This window comes from Mytilus edulis, chromosome 14 (genome assembly GCF_963676685.1).
Source record: "Mytilus edulis chromosome 14, xbMytEdul2.2, whole genome shotgun sequence".
Lineage (NCBI taxonomy): Eukaryota > Metazoa > Mollusca > Bivalvia > Mytilida > Mytilidae > Mytilus > Mytilus edulis.
The window spans coordinates 16,650,304-16,670,156 of record NC_092357.1 but is presented as its reverse complement, the minus strand read 5'-3'; the positions used below and the strand labels follow the sequence as shown (position 1 = coordinate 16,670,156).

General features: G+C 32.1%; 1 protein-coding gene across 1 annotated transcript; it reads left to right on the top strand.

The window, feature by feature from the left end:
- Nucleotides 1–5,622: 5,622 nt before the first annotated feature.
- Nucleotides 5,623–15,979, top strand: LOC139502866 (uncharacterized). The gene is made up of 5 exons (XM_071292506.1): nt 5,623–5,741; nt 6,787–6,879; nt 9,235–9,375; nt 10,217–10,888; nt 11,377–15,979. The coding sequence occupies exons 2-5, from the start codon at nt 6,793–6,795 to the stop codon at nt 11,692–11,694; spliced, it is 1,218 nt and encodes a 405-aa protein (XP_071148607.1). The 5' UTR covers nt 5,623–5,741; nt 6,787–6,792; the 3' UTR covers nt 11,695–15,979.
- Nucleotides 15,980–19,853: the final 3,874 nt, after the last annotated feature.

Genomic DNA, 19,853 nt, shown 5'->3' with positions numbered 1-19,853 from the left:
GATGCTTGAACTAAACAGACATAATAAATTAAATAGTCATAATATGGGTACAGCAGTCATCATCATGATCGTGTTACAATTTTAAAAGGAAATACATTGCTTCGCGTGTCTGAGGTCAGAAAATTTTATACGTCACATATGTTTGTCGTTCGATCTCTACACCAATTTAACGAACTATAAAGCAAGGGGAATATATAGTCGTGGCAGAAATTGGCAAGAAAACGACGACCACAGGTCAAAAGTGATAACAATAAAATAATGATAAGAACAAAATAACAGCATTGCAGCATTGATAAGGTTGTAAGAAGTGCAAATAAATATAAGCATTAAGATCTACAGATAATAAAATACGCAATAACAAATCAAATTGCTTAAAGGTTTACAAAATTGCATACGAAACTATGAACCTAACTACAGAGGAAACAGACAACTCATGGCGTGGATCGATTAAAGACAAATAACAGCCGACCCAAAAAATGCAAAATATAAAAAAAAACATCTGACACATAGAAACTACATGTATTTAATTATTTTTTGTTTTGTTCTAAAAACGCTGTTGTACTGAGGTACTGCGTGTATGCTTGTTTGATCCTACTCCACCAGTTACGAATATTGGTCAGATTCACAGGCTATTTTTTTCTACAGAAAAGGTCCTCAACAAAAGGCAGAATACATTTTCGAGGCAACAGACTTCGCTTAAATATTTTGAAAATGCCCAGAGATGAGCAATTACAGACTAATAGAGTCGACAGCAATAACATTGAAATATTGATTTGATATACTAAAGTACCAGAACATACAATAGCCAGTTGGTGTTTCGTCTTACAAAAAAAAACATTATATATGTAGGACTCGGAAGTGCGATGGGGACGCTGGAGTGCGATGGTTTTGCATGACATTTGGATTTTGTGACGTTTTCATTTACAACGTTACATCAAATAAACCATGAAAGATTAACAGGCAGGAGAATAAGATTTTGTAGATAAAAGTTTCATGCGAACAAAAGAAATGAAAAAAAGTAACGAAAGATTCAACAGGTTTGAGCAGTGCCGGCGGATATTACAAATATATGCTATATCAAAGCAGCAAAAAGATGAACCTTGTTTGTAAATGAACTTACCAGTGTTCTGAAGAATGCAGCAAACTTTTTTCGATCTATGCATGATTATAATTGTCCCTCATGTATCTTTCGCCCCTCTTACATAGACATACACGCCGTGAATATCATATTTTGTTTACTCTATACTACTGTATCCTTATCTAAAAATTGGTTAATTCAAAACATACAACAGCCAGTTGGCGTCTCATCTTACAAAATAAACCTCATTATATATACATGTATGGGCGTTCTTATCAGAACAGGTTGAAGGCCATATCATTTACGATTGCAGTGCATTCAGAATCTGGCTATTGCACAATGTATATAGGGAGTTCGAAGAATGAACGAAGAAGGTCTTGCACCTTTTTGAGTTTATATGATTCCCTTAGTTTTGTTGTTGGTGTTTTTGGTTGTTTCGTTTTGGTTGTTTTTGTCTTCTTTTTTTGTCTTTTTTTAGGGGGGTGGGGGGACCATGATTTGTGTCTTCTAAATAAATTTTATGTGATTTAAAAATCTAAACTCATAAGTTTGCAGAAAAACGGAAATACAATGTGAAAATCAAAATACTTGTAAGCATTGAAGGGTGAGTATTGCTTTTTTTTTATCAATGGAGAGCAATTTTGCATTGTATAAAGCATTGATTGTGCAACGTGATTAATTGAACTAGAATTGTGGTCAAAGAGAGATAATTATTATAAAAATTCTTAAATATGATTAACAGACACCTTGCAAAGCTTGTGTAATTTTTTTGACAAGTATAACTTCATTTTGGAACTGAATATCTGAGCATTATTGACATTGATAAATTGATCATGGGTAGAATGTATAGAATGTTATGATCAATGCACTATATTTTGTGTATATCAAAGGTGGTGATATTTAGAAGATTAAGATATCAAGTCAGTACCATGGGGTTTTGATTGCATTTCAGTCAGCGGCCCCACTCCTTTTTATTAAAAGTTCTAGATCCGCTACTGCTTTGCCTCATATATGAAAAGGTAATTATATGGACATGAAGAGGAAAATAGATGATTCCCATGGAAACACCATTTTATTGTTTGTAAATCATCCCTTCCAAAAAAAATGTTGTGAAAGAAAACGTCAAGCAATATATACGCACGTACGGGTTATTATAAAAATACCATTGATGACATAAAGTAGTATGTCGATTCTGTAAGACATTTGATTGGATAGGTGATCGTTATTTAAATAACAATAGTTATGGAAATGATATATACTAGAATATAATGATACAGAATGATTTTCAATATCTAAAAGAAATAAAACATATAGCATTCTCGAAATTATTACTTGATTGTTTGTTTGTCGATGCCATTACGAGATGTTGAAAGGGGGTTAGGACACTTAGGGGGCAATCAACAACCATGAATCGAAGAAGAAAAATTGTCGAACATTAGAGGGGTCGACAAAGAGGTAGTATTAGCATACGCGGTACAACATTTAAAGCACCAAATGCACATTGCCACAATTGATGTCTCTTACGTGTTGCTCGATACCAAATATTGTGATGTTCAATACCTAATACAAACTTTGAACGTTACGGAGTTGATCAATAACTAAAGCAGGAGCTAGTCTGAGCTCCACCATTGGCAGTCGTGTAAATTTTGTTAAAATACGGTGACGATTCATAGCAGTTAGCTATGCAACACATTAGGGGTCTCGTGGGATCACAGAAAAAGAAATTATGGTTAAAACGTGCAAAAATCATTGGTGATTAAAAATAAAAAATAGATAAAAAAAAATAATAACAGAAAATAACGCTAACGGTTAGCTAATTATAAAGAATAGAGTAAAGGTCTTAAAAATTGAAAAAAATAAAAGAATGAAGGACTACCCGCTAATCCAGAATCTTATACAATAGTAGTGGGTTTTATTAATGTCTTTTAAAGTCTAAACCCACAAATTTCATCAAAGGCCGAAATTGTCATTGTGATAAATTCACAGTTTTATAGGACAAAGGTAGTAGACAAAACATATCCATGGAAAAACAAAATAGAAGCACGACATAACACTTGGGTATGTGTATTGCGTGTTGTATTGCAGCAATGTTGTGCTTTGTCGGTTAAAAGCTCATTGGAGATATGTCCCGTTTGTATACCGTAACCCTGCTGGTTATAAAGCTTATTTATTTATTATAATCTACTTTAGCACTTATTCGTAATAGTTAATAGTATCTTCATTTTTAAACTTATAAAAGAAAATATACCTACTGATTTGGATAATGATGTATAATATGATTGGACATACTAAAACACGTTTATTTTCACCAAAGAGCATAACTACGGTATATGAATTATAGAGACCAATTGCTTTCCATAGTGTATAGACATTGTGGCAAATTATATAAACAGTCATATTGTAATTGTTTTTGTTGACTGAATGAAATTGTTCAATTTATCCAAAGACGTCATGGATCATACATTTGATTCCTATATTATCCTATTAGTTGACATTAACTAAATAAATGGGTTTAAAAATAAAAAACTTACCTTTAGAGTGACATTAGAACGGCCTACTTGGTCTTTCCTAAATAAATGTACGGTCAACTCGACTTCTACAAATCGACGAATTTTGCTGCACATTTGAAAATTTGACATAAAGTGTTTCCCAATGCTAGAAAAAAATAATAAATCGTCAAACATTTTCATCATACATCATGCACAATTTTAACTTCAATATATGTACGTGTAACGGTCCAATCAGTCTGTGACTTTTCTGTTGTCTGTGTGATTTCAACAGAATTTAACACACAAAAAATGTGTGTCGTTTTTTGTAAATTCTGCTGAAAAATTACTATGTTCCCAAGTTTGGCATAATCGACTGTTTCATTAATGATCCCTCCCTATAAAACTAAATGATTTCATAAAAAAAAACAAAAAAAAAAAAACAGCTAGCTAACTAGTTACTAGACCAATTTTTTCTGTCTCCTGCGTCCATATTTCACCCGGCCTTCCCATATTTTATTTTCCTCATTTTGACCTTTGATATTTATAAAAAAAAATATGAAAAATCCAAATGATAAATAGAAAATATGAAATGTCAAAAATAAACACGAAGAAACAGATGTTCGGTCTAACTAGTTACCTAAAATATATCGTATGTAATCTGGGTGTTGTTTTACAGCATGAAAAATGCATCTTTAGTGGCGGATCCAAAAAGTATAGCGTGGGGACCCACGTACTGCCTAAGAGGGGCCGCTCCATTCATGCTTTAATGATTCTCTGTATAATCAACCAAATTTTTCCACAAAGGTGAACGGGTTCCCCCCCCCCCCCTCCCACCCCTTCTTAATCCGCCTCTGATCCTGCACAGAGTAGTCAACTTAGTCATTAATTGGAAAAAAAAGTTTGCAATGATAGGCGGTTGCATAAAATGCCGTTTCTAAAGTAATATGGAGAATGGTCTATGATTAAGTCCTTAAAATTGTAATGATTATGATAATGATTTGCATAAATGAAGTGTTGATTTTATTTTAAAAATGTTCCCTATGATAAATTTTGCTAAAAAATATAAACTCTTACAGTTTCCAACCCGACCGTAAAACATATTGCAGTTATCCGGCTGGTAAGATAAATCTGTTTGAATTTTTTTCTCCTCTTTTTACAATCTTGGAATCTTTAACAAGATATGATATTTAAAGACAGGGGCGGATCCAGCTAGTTTAAAAAGGGGGTTCCCAACCCAGGACAAAAGTGGGGTGTTCCAAATGTCCCCATTCAAATGCATTGATCGGCCAAATAAGAGTAAGTTCCAACCCCTGGACCCCCCCCCCCCCCGCCCCCTGCCTTCGGATCCGCCAATGTAAGAAGATAATCATTAAAAAATTCTGGTCATTAAGGGGGTATGGGTGTCTTCCTCCATCTTGGATTGTAAAAAACAGAGATTCAAAGGTCCAGATTTTCCATCAAGTTAGCAAAATTTTATGCAGGAATGCAGATGTTTAATGTACATTTTCATTTAAAAGTACCAATTTATAAGAATATAACTTCTAAATATTGATATTTTTGCAAATGTTAATTATTTTTGGTTGTTTTTTTTTTTTTTTTAAATTGGCATTTTAAGGGGAGTTAACTCTAAAAAAGTGCATTTTCTGAAGGATTCTGTATGGAATTTTCCTATTTTTTATTTTAGCCGGAAAAAATGTACGGTGTCCCTATCTTTTCTTTTGATATTCTCAAAGCAGTGTCTGAAAGCTATCTTTTCCTGAAGTATTTAACAATTCTATCATTTTGTTTAGTTTCTAATCACAAAATGGTGTTTTTTCCTGTATAATCCATACAAAATGTGTCATTTTGTCCCGTCCTGTAGCTTGAGAAAATGCGCGGTGACCTATCATTTTTATTATATTTTTCAACATGTATCAATAGATACAACGTTTTGGCAAAGTATGAACAAATTCTATCATTTTTATTTTAGACTCCCATACCACCTTAATTAAGACTAGTTCATTGAATGATTGATTCGCAATCTTTGATTTTTTTTTAAAGCGTGTAGGTGATCCAGATTATATTGATAGGGGATTCCCCAATGTTGACAGGAAGCCATTTTGAGCTCAGGTTTAGATTGTTTTCGTTGATAAAATGTAATAAATTCTGTCTTCTGACGAATCTAAGGAAACAAGGTAAAGCGTTTCCGCAACAATATGCATCTATTTATTAAATAAGTATATTAATCAATCTGACAACCTGAAAATAGTGCATTATGGTCCAAGGTAAACCTGACACCTTATCAATAAATAAACAAATCTCCTTTATTTACAAATAATGTCAGGTGTAATAGCACATAATGGACAATTAAAGCAATAATACCATCCCTCTTAAAGATAATTCACAAGATTGATCACCTAAACTGAGGCTACTGCAATACTGGAATGAAATTATGTATAAGTATTGTCTAGTATTGACTATTGTTTTTGAAAAATGATAATAATAAATAATTACTAAATCAGCATTAATATGAAACAGGTGTTACATACTTATTGATTGCATGTAATATTAGGTAGGAGTTACCTGCCAAAAGGGACGAAGTCTGTATCAATTTATTTTTTTTCAAACATATTTTAATGTTAAAATAAAAAGGTAAGATTGGTCCTGATGTTAGGGATTTTAGATCAATACATGTGACATCATTGGGTAAATTGGTTCTCGACTTACTCTTCGGCTTTTTAAGTGTAAAATAGTAGAGGATTCCTGTTTAGTCATCGAGTTCCTTCATTTTCAATGTAAACAAAGAAACGTTATCATCAGGTAGCTTTTCATATTAGAAGAATGATTAAAATGAAATTGTATTGCTGATCCTTCCTAGACTGATAAATATATACTTTATCCTCAGTCTCATGGCAAACAAGACCATGAGAAACAAAGAGATTTCTGCACAAATGCGGAGAAATACATAAGTCTGAAATATAAAGTAAAGGATTTTGAGTTCATTTATAAATACATTGTACAATGTTGTATTAGACTGATTTTCTACTGTAATTGGAGACTTAGTCCCAATATAATATACTTTTCCCCAGTCATGCCTTAGTGATTCCCTATACAATCAACCATATTTTTCCCACAACAGTGGTGCCTAGGCACCCTCCCCTCTAAATCTGTCTGCCTCTAACATGTACATGTTTTTGTGTACATTGATGATTGAATTGCCATAATTTTTTTCTTTTCTAGTTTAAGATGCCTGTCAATCCAGTACAACACAGAATGAAAAGAATTTTTCGGAAGATCAGTATTTGTTTTGTTTTCCTGTCAAGAATCAACAACGTGAGTTATTTCCCTGTAACAGATCAATAAAAAAGATTATTTTTACATCAAATGATGTTTATTCCACTGACTCTAGATCTTACAGTCAGATTTTATTATTTTGGAATGTTGAATCCAGTTTTCATAACACAGTAAAATTTAAAAAGATAACAGAAGATGCCTAAGATATTTGATACAAATTAAAGTATTACAGGAATACTATTTGTCTGTGAAGGAATTGATACTTGTGACGTTATGAGTTTAATATAATCATGAAGATGTGGTATGATAATGAGACACTTCTCCACCGAAAACAAAATGATCTAAAAGTTAACAGCTATATACAATAAACATGATATTGAGAATGGAAACGGGGAATGTGTCAAAGAGACAACAATCCGACCGACCATAGAACAGACAACAGAAGAAGGTCACCAATAGGTCTTCATTGTAGTGAGAAACTCCGGCACCCGGAGGCGTCCTTAAACTGGCCCCTAAACAGTCAGGGGACTTATTGAAATAAGTGATTTTTAAATCACTCATTTGAGTAGCAAATTCAAAGTTTTGTCACAAATTGTGATTTTGTAGTTTTACAAAAATTTTAAACACATAGGTTTAAAAAAATATCTGTTCATTAGTAAAATTGAAAAAAAAATGATTTTTTTGCTTCTTTTAAGTAGCAAGGTTTATGCCTTTGATGCTATCATTTAGCTGCACATTCTATTTTAGTAGAAAAAATGCTATAATAATGGCTTTACATAATGAACAGATACTTTCTTAACAGATTTATCCCAGCAGTGGGAGTATTTTTCCTGTAAAGTTCAAGGTTTCATCTTTCAGATTATGTAATAAAATTTCACTGTTCAGGGGTGTTGAAATTAGTGGAGGTTATTAAAATAATGATACTGAAAGAAGTGATTTTTGGGACAAAATTGAGGTATGATACTTAAAAAAGTGATTGTTATGTCATTATCCTAGATTCAGTACAAGGTCATCACCTGACATGACCTGGTCATCCTAGACTACACAGATGTTGGTTCTGATAAGTTTAGAAACATAATTAGTCCCTGGATCATTAGTATTCTATTTTTAAAGCTACAGTAAAATTAAATCACTTCTTCTAGTGATTATATTGTACTGCTTAAATAGATGATTATTAAAGAAAGACAACTCTTACTTCCAACCTTTATGGAAATAATGTTACTTGGATCAGTGATTTAAAAATTCACTCATTTAAGTAAGTCCCCTGACTGCTAAACAAATATCTATACTAGTTCAGTGATAATGGACGTCATACTAAACACTCAATTATACACAAGAAACTAAAATTAAAAATCATACAAGATTAAGTCTAACACAGGCCAGAGGGTCCTGACTTGGGACAGGCGTAAAAATGCAGCTGGGTTAAACATGTTTTTTGACATCTCAACCCTCCCCTACATGTATACCTCTAGCCAATATAGAAAAATAAAAGCATTACAAAACGCACAGTAAAATTCAGTTCAAAAGAAGTCAGAGTCCGATGTCAGAAGAGGTAACAAGAGAAAATAAACAAAATGACAATAATACATAAATAACAACAGACTAGTGCTAGTAGCAGTAACTGACATGCAAGCTCCAGACCTCAATTAAACTGATTGAAAGAATATGTCTTCATCATATGAATATCAGGCACAATCCCTCCCGTTAGGGGTTTAGTATTATACTATCATAAAATATATGAGAAGAACATGACCTGTGTCATGCCAACAACTGGTTTTAATATAAATGTGTTTGATTCCTATGCAAAGACCCTATAAGTGAATACATAGATATAGGAAGATGGGATAAGTGCCAATGAGACAATTCTCCATCCAAATAACAATTTATAAAAGTAAACCATTATAGGTCAATGTACGGCCTTCAACACGGAGCCTTGGCTCACACCAAACAAAAAGCTATAAAGGGCCCCAAAATTACAAGTGTAAAACCATTCAAACGGGAAAATGAATGGTCTAATATGTGTATGTTGCCGAATGTGTAACATTTTTGTGTGCTATGAATTTCTTTTACAATATTTACTAATCATGCTGAATTAATATGAAACAACACTATATATGGGGTCACAACCTACAGACATGATAAAAACAAATTAAAAATTCCCTTACATTTTCACTGCAAAAACATAGATGATATGTATATATATACCCCCCATGGTTGAGATTTAGAAGTGAACTCCCATGTATGTTTTTTTATGGAACAGCCTTTAAATGCATGTACATCAGAATTATATTAATTTGTTACTATTTTTACATACCATGTACATGTACATTTGTATATTTATGCAAGATACATATAGTTGTATTAACTTCACAAAGCTTGTGTGTTTAATTCTAGGGACCAATCAGACCACACCAAACACGTCATGGGAATAATCACCATGGCAACAATGAACACGATGAACACAACAAGCATGAGAAGCCTACAAGTAATTTTAGAGTGGCCAGTCTCTGCTTCATGTTTCTCAGACGTTTACATGTAAGTACATGTATATCAAATTTTGTATTTATATAATAAGCATGATAAGATAAAGTACATATTCAGGGATCTCCATGGCCTGTTTAATGATGGCGCCCCGCCATCGTCCAAATTTCTTGCGCCATCGTCAAATCACTCGTGCCATCATTCAATTGTCTTCCGCCATCGTTCAAAACTGTGATCATTTTTAAAGCCTGACACCATTTTTTTTAGCAATTATAATCAAATGCATGTATTTGCATAACCCTCAGGCTTTTTATAGTATAATCCAATACAGTTCTAATGCCTGAGGGATATCTGGATAATCACTTGTTTAATATTCACATAGACCAAGGTGAGCGACACAGGCTCTTTAGAGCCTCTAGTTTTAATTAACACATTTTATCTATAAAAAAACTAATCAGAGATCGATGCTGAAAACAAGAAAGTTATAAAAACCAAATGGAAAGTGATCATGAAGAGCGGGAGGACTAAAAAATTATGAAAGATTTTGCCAAATACAGTTACATGTAAAGTAATTTATTCCTCGGATAAAAAATCCTTAGTATTTGGAAAAAAATTCAAACTTTTATAAGCTGTTAATTTATGATTATTTACCATGTAAATGATAATACATATCAACACAGAAGTGCTGACTACTGACCTGATGATACCCTTTGGTGGAAGTTTTAATGTTACGTTTCTGTTAATAGTTTTTAACCTTGGTGATAGTTTAAGCAGTATTTACATAACCCATAATCATTTAGTAAAAAGTAGACACACTACTCATCTCTTTGACATACATTCTCACTTTTAATTTTATACATGCACAAATGTATAGAGATAATTTTCTGTTTTACAGGCATTTGAAGACCATTTCCATGCTTGTAACACACAAAACCACAGACCTCTGATGAAAAAGCCAAAACGAAACTTAAGTGCCAGTGGAAAATGCCCATGTTGTAATTTGAAGACAGATTCCGAGAATGGAGAAGAGCAGACTAAAACCATACTTACCCATTTCTTGAGGGATATCGTTCCAAAATTTTCACGAATTTGTATTGGCCAGAATCCACAAAGCTCATCACAGATTTGGACACCAGACAAAAAACCACAAAAATGGCCGACAAGTCTTGTCTGGAAAGATCCTAACAACACTCCAAAAGACACTTTAGAAGTCTTACAGAAAAAGATGGACATTTTAATGCAGTTATGTGATATTAAAAAAATTCCACCCGAATATTACCCTGAACTTCAAGCATACCAGGAATACTGTCATGAACTATCAAACAAGAAAGATTCGGCAGACATTTCCAAACTACAAATCTTACGGCAGCAGCGTAAGAAGTCACATGACCTCGCCCAAGCTTGTCGGAAATTTTCAGAATTTGTTCAGCATCATGGTTTACCTGATAAGTCCCCTTTATTACAGAAAGAAATACAACGCCTGAGTCAAGTTTTACACGAGGCTAACTCTAACAACAAGTTAGCGTCACAGTTTGATGAGGTGTATTGTGCTATTGCTAATGCAGAGGTAACTTTAAATCACATAAAGTGAACCCTGTTTTAAGAGACCACTCAAAATAATTATGGGGGAGGTAAAAATTGGTCTCATAAGACAGGTGGTCTCTAAATAAGGTTAAATCTATTTGAAATACACAACAAAGGGATAACAAATTATAGGTTTTTGCTTACTACTGATGCACTCTAAATCAGGTTTTACTGTATTCAGTGTTTTTTCAATTGTATGGGTAAACAAAATATAGAGAGGGAATGACTTGTCTGTATGTCACAAACATGACCAAAAAAAATCAGAGAATTCAATTTTTTATTTTATGAGGAATAAAATTACAATTAGTGTCAGTGTATAGATTAAATTCAGTCAATTGCAAGTGATTCACATTGACAGGGTTTATGTTAATATAGGGGTAGCAGCTATTGTATACAATTTTATTTTTAAAGGTTTAAGAATGAAATAAACAAGACTTTCAAGAGAGTTACAGAATGTTTTGTCTTTTTCAGGGAACAGAGAAGCCTCCTGAAGAGTTTATGGCACAATTTGCCTCATCCTCGCAGACGTACACAGCAGGCGATATCTTTATGGCGACTTCAGCAGGAAGTTTCCGTCGTGACAATGCGGCCGCCTACAGTTACTTAACCAATAGTCAGGGATCAGAATTCCAGGATATCTTTTATGCCCGGCGGCCTTGTGAGAAGAGAGTGTTTGCAGACACAACCCAGAATTCCAATTTCGTGTACAACCCCTTAGGAGGAAAGAGACTTAAAGCTTGCTCTCAGAGTATTTTAGAAAATGGTTTCGCTGGAAGTGGATTTTTTTGACAAAGGGATTTTATGCTTGTGTTTTTTTGAGACAAAATTCCATCTGCAAATTTATTGTACGATTTTTTATATGTAATGTATTTATAGATTATATTTATTGTTCAAAAACATGTTTTTGAACCAGGGTAAGTTTGATGTCCTGATGATTGGATGAAGTCACATTTATATTTATATATATTATAAATTATATGTATGAAATAAGGACTTAAAAGAACAAGTTTCACATTTCTTAAAATGTCTTAAGGCATTTAAGGAGTTATCAAAAAAATATAGATTGATAAACTTTGAAACTTTCACATTAACCCATAGTGATAACAGACCAGGCATTTCAAAATTTGTATTTTCTGATGGAAACATTTTAAGCATTTTGACAAAAGATTTTAATTGTTAAAGAATATTTGTATTAAGTTTTTTTTATAAAGTTTATACAGTTTTTGATAGAAACAATAGTATATGATACTTGAAGGAATAAGCATTTGGCTTTTGTATAAGCTTTCCAAAGTATTGTCAACTAAGCATTAATCGGCTTTTGTATAAAACCGTACATATTTTACACTAAATATAGTTTTCAATTAGAGAAAATTTAGTTCAAAAATGTTCTCTGCTAAAAGTTAGTTTTTCAACATTTTCATATATTATGTGACTGGTTCACAGCAGTTATGGAAGAAAATAAAGGTACTTCTCTGTGCTTCATATTTTTCTTTTTTAGACATAATTTTACCAAGAAATTGTATTGTAAGTCTTACTATACAAATCCTTGATTTTACAGAAAAAGTAGTTTTCTGACATTTTTGTGTGAAGTTAAAAAAAAGAAGATTAAACTGTATAAAAATAGGTCACGGGTAACAAAATAAAGAAAAATCCTTAATGTGAAATGTTCAATACTGGGTAATTTGATTACTAAATTATAAGTTTGATAATTTCTGGAATAGGTTGACAGGTATTACAATGTATAACAATTTTAGGTTGTATTGCATTAAGAAAGGTCTTATTAAAAGCATATATTTTAGATAATACAGATGTGTAAATGACACATAATATATTTTATAGTTTATCAAAAGTACTTAAAATAGTATTTTTAACATATCAGTGTTAATTGTTAAACATGATAACTTATTACATTTTCTAAAAGATGATAAACAAATTTTTTTTTTGAAAAAACGGTATATCATTCTTTATTCATACTATAAGAATTTGTATTTTAATTTATTAAATCTTTGGGAAAACACAAATTCATGCCCTATTGATGAAGGAAGGTATATTTATCATTCTTGGTGTTAGATTTACACTTTAAGAGTCTACCCTAATTCTTAGTTATTTCGATACAAAGAAAAACTCAAATTTAAACCCTATTGTTGAAGCAAAATGGTTGTTCTTGTTTGTTGTGTTGTTGGATAGCTGTCTCATTGATGTAAGCTCCAGATCTCTTTTTGTTCATAGCAAAAAAAAAAGAATGTTGAAATTCTCCAAAAGAATATTTTAACACAATTTTCTGGACATCTTAATTGTATGTATGTATACAAATAAAACAAAAAATATGTCATGTTCAGTGTATGTTTTTTATACTTCGATCCCAAGTTTGAATCGAAGAATTTGTATCAAGAACCTAACAAAGTAAATGTAACATTGAAATAAGTTTTCACAAGAAAAAGTTTTGTGGGTCTGACACTTATCAGTTGAAATAGTAGTAATTTATTATATGTATGTAAAAAAAACATTTGTGATTTGTATTTGTGTATGCTTATTTGGACATAATTATTATAACTATAAAATATATCATTATAATTATTCCAATGAGGTCAAGGCTAGTGGACTGTACAGTGAAACAATTCTAATCTGAACCTTGAAAAACCAAAATATCTGTCTAAATTGATCTCTAACTTGTATTACAACATGCAGTGAAAAATTTCATACCTCTTTGGGCTGTTTGGAAGGGTACAACTTTCTCTAAAATGATGTTTTTACCCAAAAGGGTTTGGTGAAGACAATTTTCACTGTACTGAATATTTTCCTCTACTTTGTAGATATATTGCTTAACTAATGGACAGTTATAACCCTTAATACATAACAATATTAGATAGGAAAAGACTGTTCTATTTTATCCTGATATAAACTGTTTGACTTGAAGCCTGAGATTGTTTGTTTTGTTAATATATATTGTACTCAAATTTACCAAGGCATTATTTCATTGTGTTTACAATTATCAAATTTTATTTTCAATTTTGTCTCATTTGAGAAATATAAATTTAGACACAACCTTTTCTTAAGAGTATTGTCATTATTTGTCCTCTTTGTTACTCTAGTTTAATTTTATTAAATAGTAGGTTAAAATTGAACAGTCTGATAATTTTTCTCTACCTTGTACATAAAATACACAGATAGTACATATAAAAACACACACATTTTTACACTTTTTTACATTTGCTGTATATAATGAATCATGTATTGTGTGACCTACCACACTATTGATGTTGTTGATAATCCCTAAGGATGGATAGAGTATAGGGTGATTAGACAATGCTGGTTGATGTTAAAATTATTTGACTTACTTCCCCTTGTATAGTGCATTATCTCCCTTGAGTATCCTGATTTCATTTTTCCAAAACTTGTAGTCCTTATTCTTATACAAGAAAATAAAAACATACAATTTATTTATGTTAATTAAAAGGGTTTTCTTTGTAACATTGTTCATATTGAAATTTGTCTATTTGTATGTTTGTCATATAAAAACTGGAAAAGAATGATAATTAAATTAAGGCCTCCTTCAAAGTATTTTTTTAGTAAAGAAACAAACAAACATTGTAAATTTTGATAGAAACAATCATATTTTTTTTTTATTCAAATTTTAATGATTGAATCAGTGCTATATAGAACAGATTGGAAATAAATTATTTATATAGTATACTGATACCACATCACATGCAGTTCTGTGAGAGATAATACATGTATTTTTATCAACTTAGAGGATTATTTTTTTACTCAGATAAATTAATCAATGAGTGATAGATTTCTCCTAAAAGAATTTGTAATGTCCCAGTGAATAAACTACACAGAGAACAATAGGTATTGTATATTTTCAATGAGACAATAAAACAGACAAATATTTAAATTCCTTGACCAAGAAGAGATGACTCTGTGGAAAATTTTCATTTGGATCGCAATGAATAAATCTAATGAGTGTTAGTAAATAAATACATTTAGTATTAAAAATATTTGTGAACTCTGTCTCACAATTTTAATTTATTGCTCAAATTCCTTAAAAATTCTACAAAACATGACAGTGCTACAAAAAGTTATGCATAATAATGTGGTGCAATTTGATTTAAGCAATCTTTTAGTGAATGGTATGGGCTTTGCTCATTGTTGAAGGCTGTACAGTGACCTATAGTTGTTAATTTCTGTGTCATTTTGGTCTCTTGTAGAGAGTTGTCTCATTGGCAATCATACCACATCTTCTTTTTTTATGTTTATTTTATTGAAACAGATTTTGAAAGTGTAGAGGACATGAAATGAATCAAAATATAATATTGGAAGACAAAACAGAATGAATAAAATCCAAATCAATTTATATAAAGTAAACTTAACAAATCGTGCTTGATGTAAATTTTATCATAGTACTTTAATCCTGAGAATTTTTAGTCCTTAGATAAGGTTGCACTGCTAAAAGAATTTTTGGTCCTAAGATAAACTTGCATTGCTAAAGTGTGTAAAATGTGAGTTTCAAAACACAGTGCAGGCTTAATGCACAATTATCATGCAAAGAATTTAGAAAGCCAGAACCAATTCTACTGCATTCCATTTGTGATGACTTTTGAGTAAATGGAACAAATTCCTACCATTGGAGTAGGTTATCAAGAAATTTGATTGGGTGATTCACATGTTTCAAATGCTTACTGAAAAATAAGTTTTGAGTTTTAGAAAATTATAATTCATTGTTGATATTAGGATCAAAACATACATTATTGTTTACAATTGCTTGACAATTATTGAGTTAAACCACAAATAAAGTTCATGTACGATTCTAATAGTGTTTATAATGTGATAATTCTCAAAAAAAAATTATACAGTCCAGTGGAAATATTTTTTTTATGATATGTAAATGGTAAAGTCAATTGAAATAATTAATTTACAGTATACAGAAAAAATCTTGTTTTGTCTGTGTTTTTCATTGATTTGGTTGTACTATGTATTACCTTTTTTTTTTAATTTATTTAATGTTATTTTTTTTGTCAAGAATGAAATAATTGTATTAATGAATCATTGCTATTAAAATAATGAAAATTCAGAGATTTCAAATTCATTTAAGCCAATCTTCTCAGACTGATGTCATGTTTGTGTTCGTTAAACACATGGTAAAAACTATTTGTTAAAGTCTGTGGTGTTGTATGCTTTCTGGTTTTACGCTGAAAAATTAAGTGAAACTGTTTTTCCTTCCAATACCTTGCTGGCCGACTGGTCTAAATAGTTACTACTGTAATCACTAGCCAGTCAACACTGAGGCTGTGAGTTAGATTCAGGCTCGTGCAGGTGCACTGAATCCAATCATAATTGACTAGGATTGTCAGATTTCCTATCGAAGGTCGGGTTTTCTCCAGGCACTCTGACTTCCTCCAACATAAAAAACTGGCCACCACAAAATTTTAGAAAAGAAAACACCAAGACTTTGTGATCTGCTTCTTATAACATCATAAACAATGAAATATTAGCCAATCATAATGATGTGACTTCATTATACGACCGCAGAAAATGTTTTGGAATCATATAATGGTACGATGTCATTGTCGTCTGCATTGTCGTCCGAAGACGCATTGGTTTCCGGACAATATCTTTAGTTTAAGCAAATGGATCTCTTTGAAATTTTGAAGAAGGGTTCGATACCACCAAAGGAAAGGTGGGATTGATTTTGGGAATGATGTTACGAACCATTTAGGAATTAAGGGCCCAAAACAAGAATTTTTCTAGTATTATATCAGGATAATAACTTGTGTATTTCGATTGCTCTGAAATTGTCCCACAATGTTTAATACCTCAAGTAGAAGGTTGGGATTTATTTTAGGTGTTATTGGGCCAACAGTTTAGGAATTAAGGACCAAAAAGGGGCCAAAAACAAGCATTTTTCTAGTTTCAGTATAATAACATGTGTATAAGTCTTACGATTGCTCTGAAATTGTATCACAATGTTTAATACCACAAGTAGAAGGTTGGGATTAGGGACCAAAAACAAGCATTTTTCTAGTTTCCAGACAATAACTTGTGTGTTAGTGTAATGATCTCTCTGAAATTGTACTACAAGGTTCCATTTAAGAAAGGGAAGGCTGGGATTGAGTGTGGGGGCCAAAAACAAGCATTTTTCTAGTTTCCAGATAATAACTTGTGATTAAGTAGATGGATCTTTCTGCAATTGTACTACAAGGTTCCATACTAAAAAGGAAAGGCTGGCTACAGTGGTGTTAGCTAACTTCTTAAAAAATTATATTTTTGAAGGTGGAAGACCTGGATGCTTTATATTTTGTATATATAGATGCCTCATGTTATATTAAGAAGTTTCAGTCAGTCACATGTCCAATGTCCTTGGCCTCATTTTCATGGTTTAGTGACTACTTGAAAAAAAGTTAATATTTCTTGTAATGTTAAATTCTCTCTTATTATAAGTAATAGGATAACTATATTTGGTATCTTGCAAGGTCCTCATGCCCGTCAGACAGTTTTCACTCGACCTCATTTCATGAATCAGTGAACAAGGTTAAGTTTTGTCGGTCAAGTCCATATCTCAGATACTATAAGCAATAGGTCTAGAATATTTGGTGTATGGAAGGACTGTAAAGTCTACATGTCCAACTGGCAGAGGTCATATGACCTTGACCTCATTTTCATGGTTCAGTGGTTATACCGGTAGTTAAGTTTTTGTGTTTTAGTCTTTTTTTTATGCCCCACCTACGATAGTAGAGGGGCATTATGTTTTCTGGTCTGTGCCTCCGTTCGTTCGTTCGTCCGACTTCAGGTTAAAGTTTTTGGTCAAGGTAGTTTTTGATGAAGTTGAAGTCCAATCCACTTGAAACTTAGTACACATGTTCCCCATGATATGATCTTTCTAATTTTAATGCCAAATTGTAGTTTTGACCCCAATTTCATGGTCAACTGAACATAGAAAATGAAAGTGCGAAGTTCAGGTTAAAGTTTTTGGTCAAGGTAGTTTTTGATGAAGTTAAAGTCACAACTACTTGAAACTTAGTACACATGTTCCCTATAATATGATCTTTCTAATTTTAATTCCAAATTAAAGTTTTGACCCCAATTTCACGGTCCACTGAACATGGAAAATCATAGTGCGAGTGGGGCATCCGTGTACTATGGACACATTCTTGTTTCTTATACTTTATGCGAATAGATCTACTATATTGGGTGTATGGGATGATTGTAAGGTGTACATGTCTAGCTGGCAGGTGTCATCTGGCCTTGGCCTCATTTTTTCTACAAAGGACAATATGATTGCTTACTTAATCTGCTTTCATTTATTTACATAATTTGAGTACCCATTTTCTTGGATTGAGGATAAATTGTATTTTCACGGATATTTGGTTTGTGGTTTTGTTAAAGTCTAGTGTCAAACCGATGAAAATAGGTGTCGTTGATTCTAATAAATTCACATTGTTTGCCAAACACAACAATTCTATATAGTTAGAATAATGTTACACAATAACTCACAATGTTGTATAATTACAATTTTTTTAAATGTACGGAAAAGAAGTTGGATAAACACCAAAAAGACAGCTACCCAACCATACAACAACAGTTTGTGCCAACCGGTTATAGGGTCTTCTGACCGAAAAAGAATTATAAGGTTTTTATGCCCCATTTATGGGCATTATGTTTTCATCAGATTCTTAGATGGTGTATACTCCTGGTTCTGTTGTAAGGTGTGTAAATCACTAGTATAGACATCTTAAACAAATCATTTTTGTCATTGACACATAAATCAAAATACCCGACGTTTGGTTGATGTTCTTTGAACCTGTTTATAATCAATATCTTGAAAGATATAACAAACTGACATGAGGTTAATTGATTGATGTTTGCTTTACATCCAGTGGCAAATATTTCAAACATGCATGTTCAGAACGAGTAGTTACGATTTAAGTCTTCCTAAACATAATCAGTATTTCTTTCTCAGCAATCTTAATCAAAATTAGGAACTTTAAATACTTTTTGTCTTACCTCAAGCTGTGTGTGATTTATACTAGTTTAAGATGGCAAGTCCTTTGATGGGCAACAACCTTCAACCATACACAAGCACAATTACATGTCTATAAAGGCAACATAATTTTACCAATATACCAGCACGTATATGTTTCTGTCTAATTTTCCCTAAGTAAAGACCCCCATACCACAGGCACTTGTTTCTATCCATTGGAAGGTCGACTATATATAAATAGATGGATAGTCGACCTTCCCATGGATAGAAACAAGTGCCTGTGCCCTATACCGAGTTTTTTTCAGTAAATTGATTAAAGATGGAGTTAAAATCAACGTGTTACCTTAATTTTTTCTTAAACATCCAAAAAAATATTCTACAATGAGCAATCACATATATGAAATTGTGAAATTCAAGAAATTGGGAGGAGAATCTGTAAACAACCCTTGAATCCTGAATAGGTGTACAAAAAGCTGTCTTTGAAATTCCGACGATCTCGGTTGAAAACTATGGTATAAAGGCTGATAACACGAAATTGGCGTATACAGTCTTTTTTCTAAATTTGCAGCAATCTTTTTGTGTAGTTTAAATGATCTATGTTGAAAAAGTAGAATTTATTAAATTACTCAAAACGGGAATTATCATTTCTAAATTTTGTTAAAAAAAAATCAAAGTTCGCACATCTGGGGAAACAACTTCTAAAAACAATTCCATAGTCACATGCAAATCTACAATTCCATAGTTACATACAGATCTACAATTCCATAGTTACATGCAGATCTACAATTCCATAGTTACATGCAGATCTACAATTCCATAGTTGCATGCAGATTTACTATTACATAGGTACATGCAGATCTACAATTCAATAGTTACATGCAGATCTACAATTCCATAGTTACATGCAGATCTACAATTCCATAGTTACATGCAGATCTACAATTCCATAGTTACATGCAGATCTACA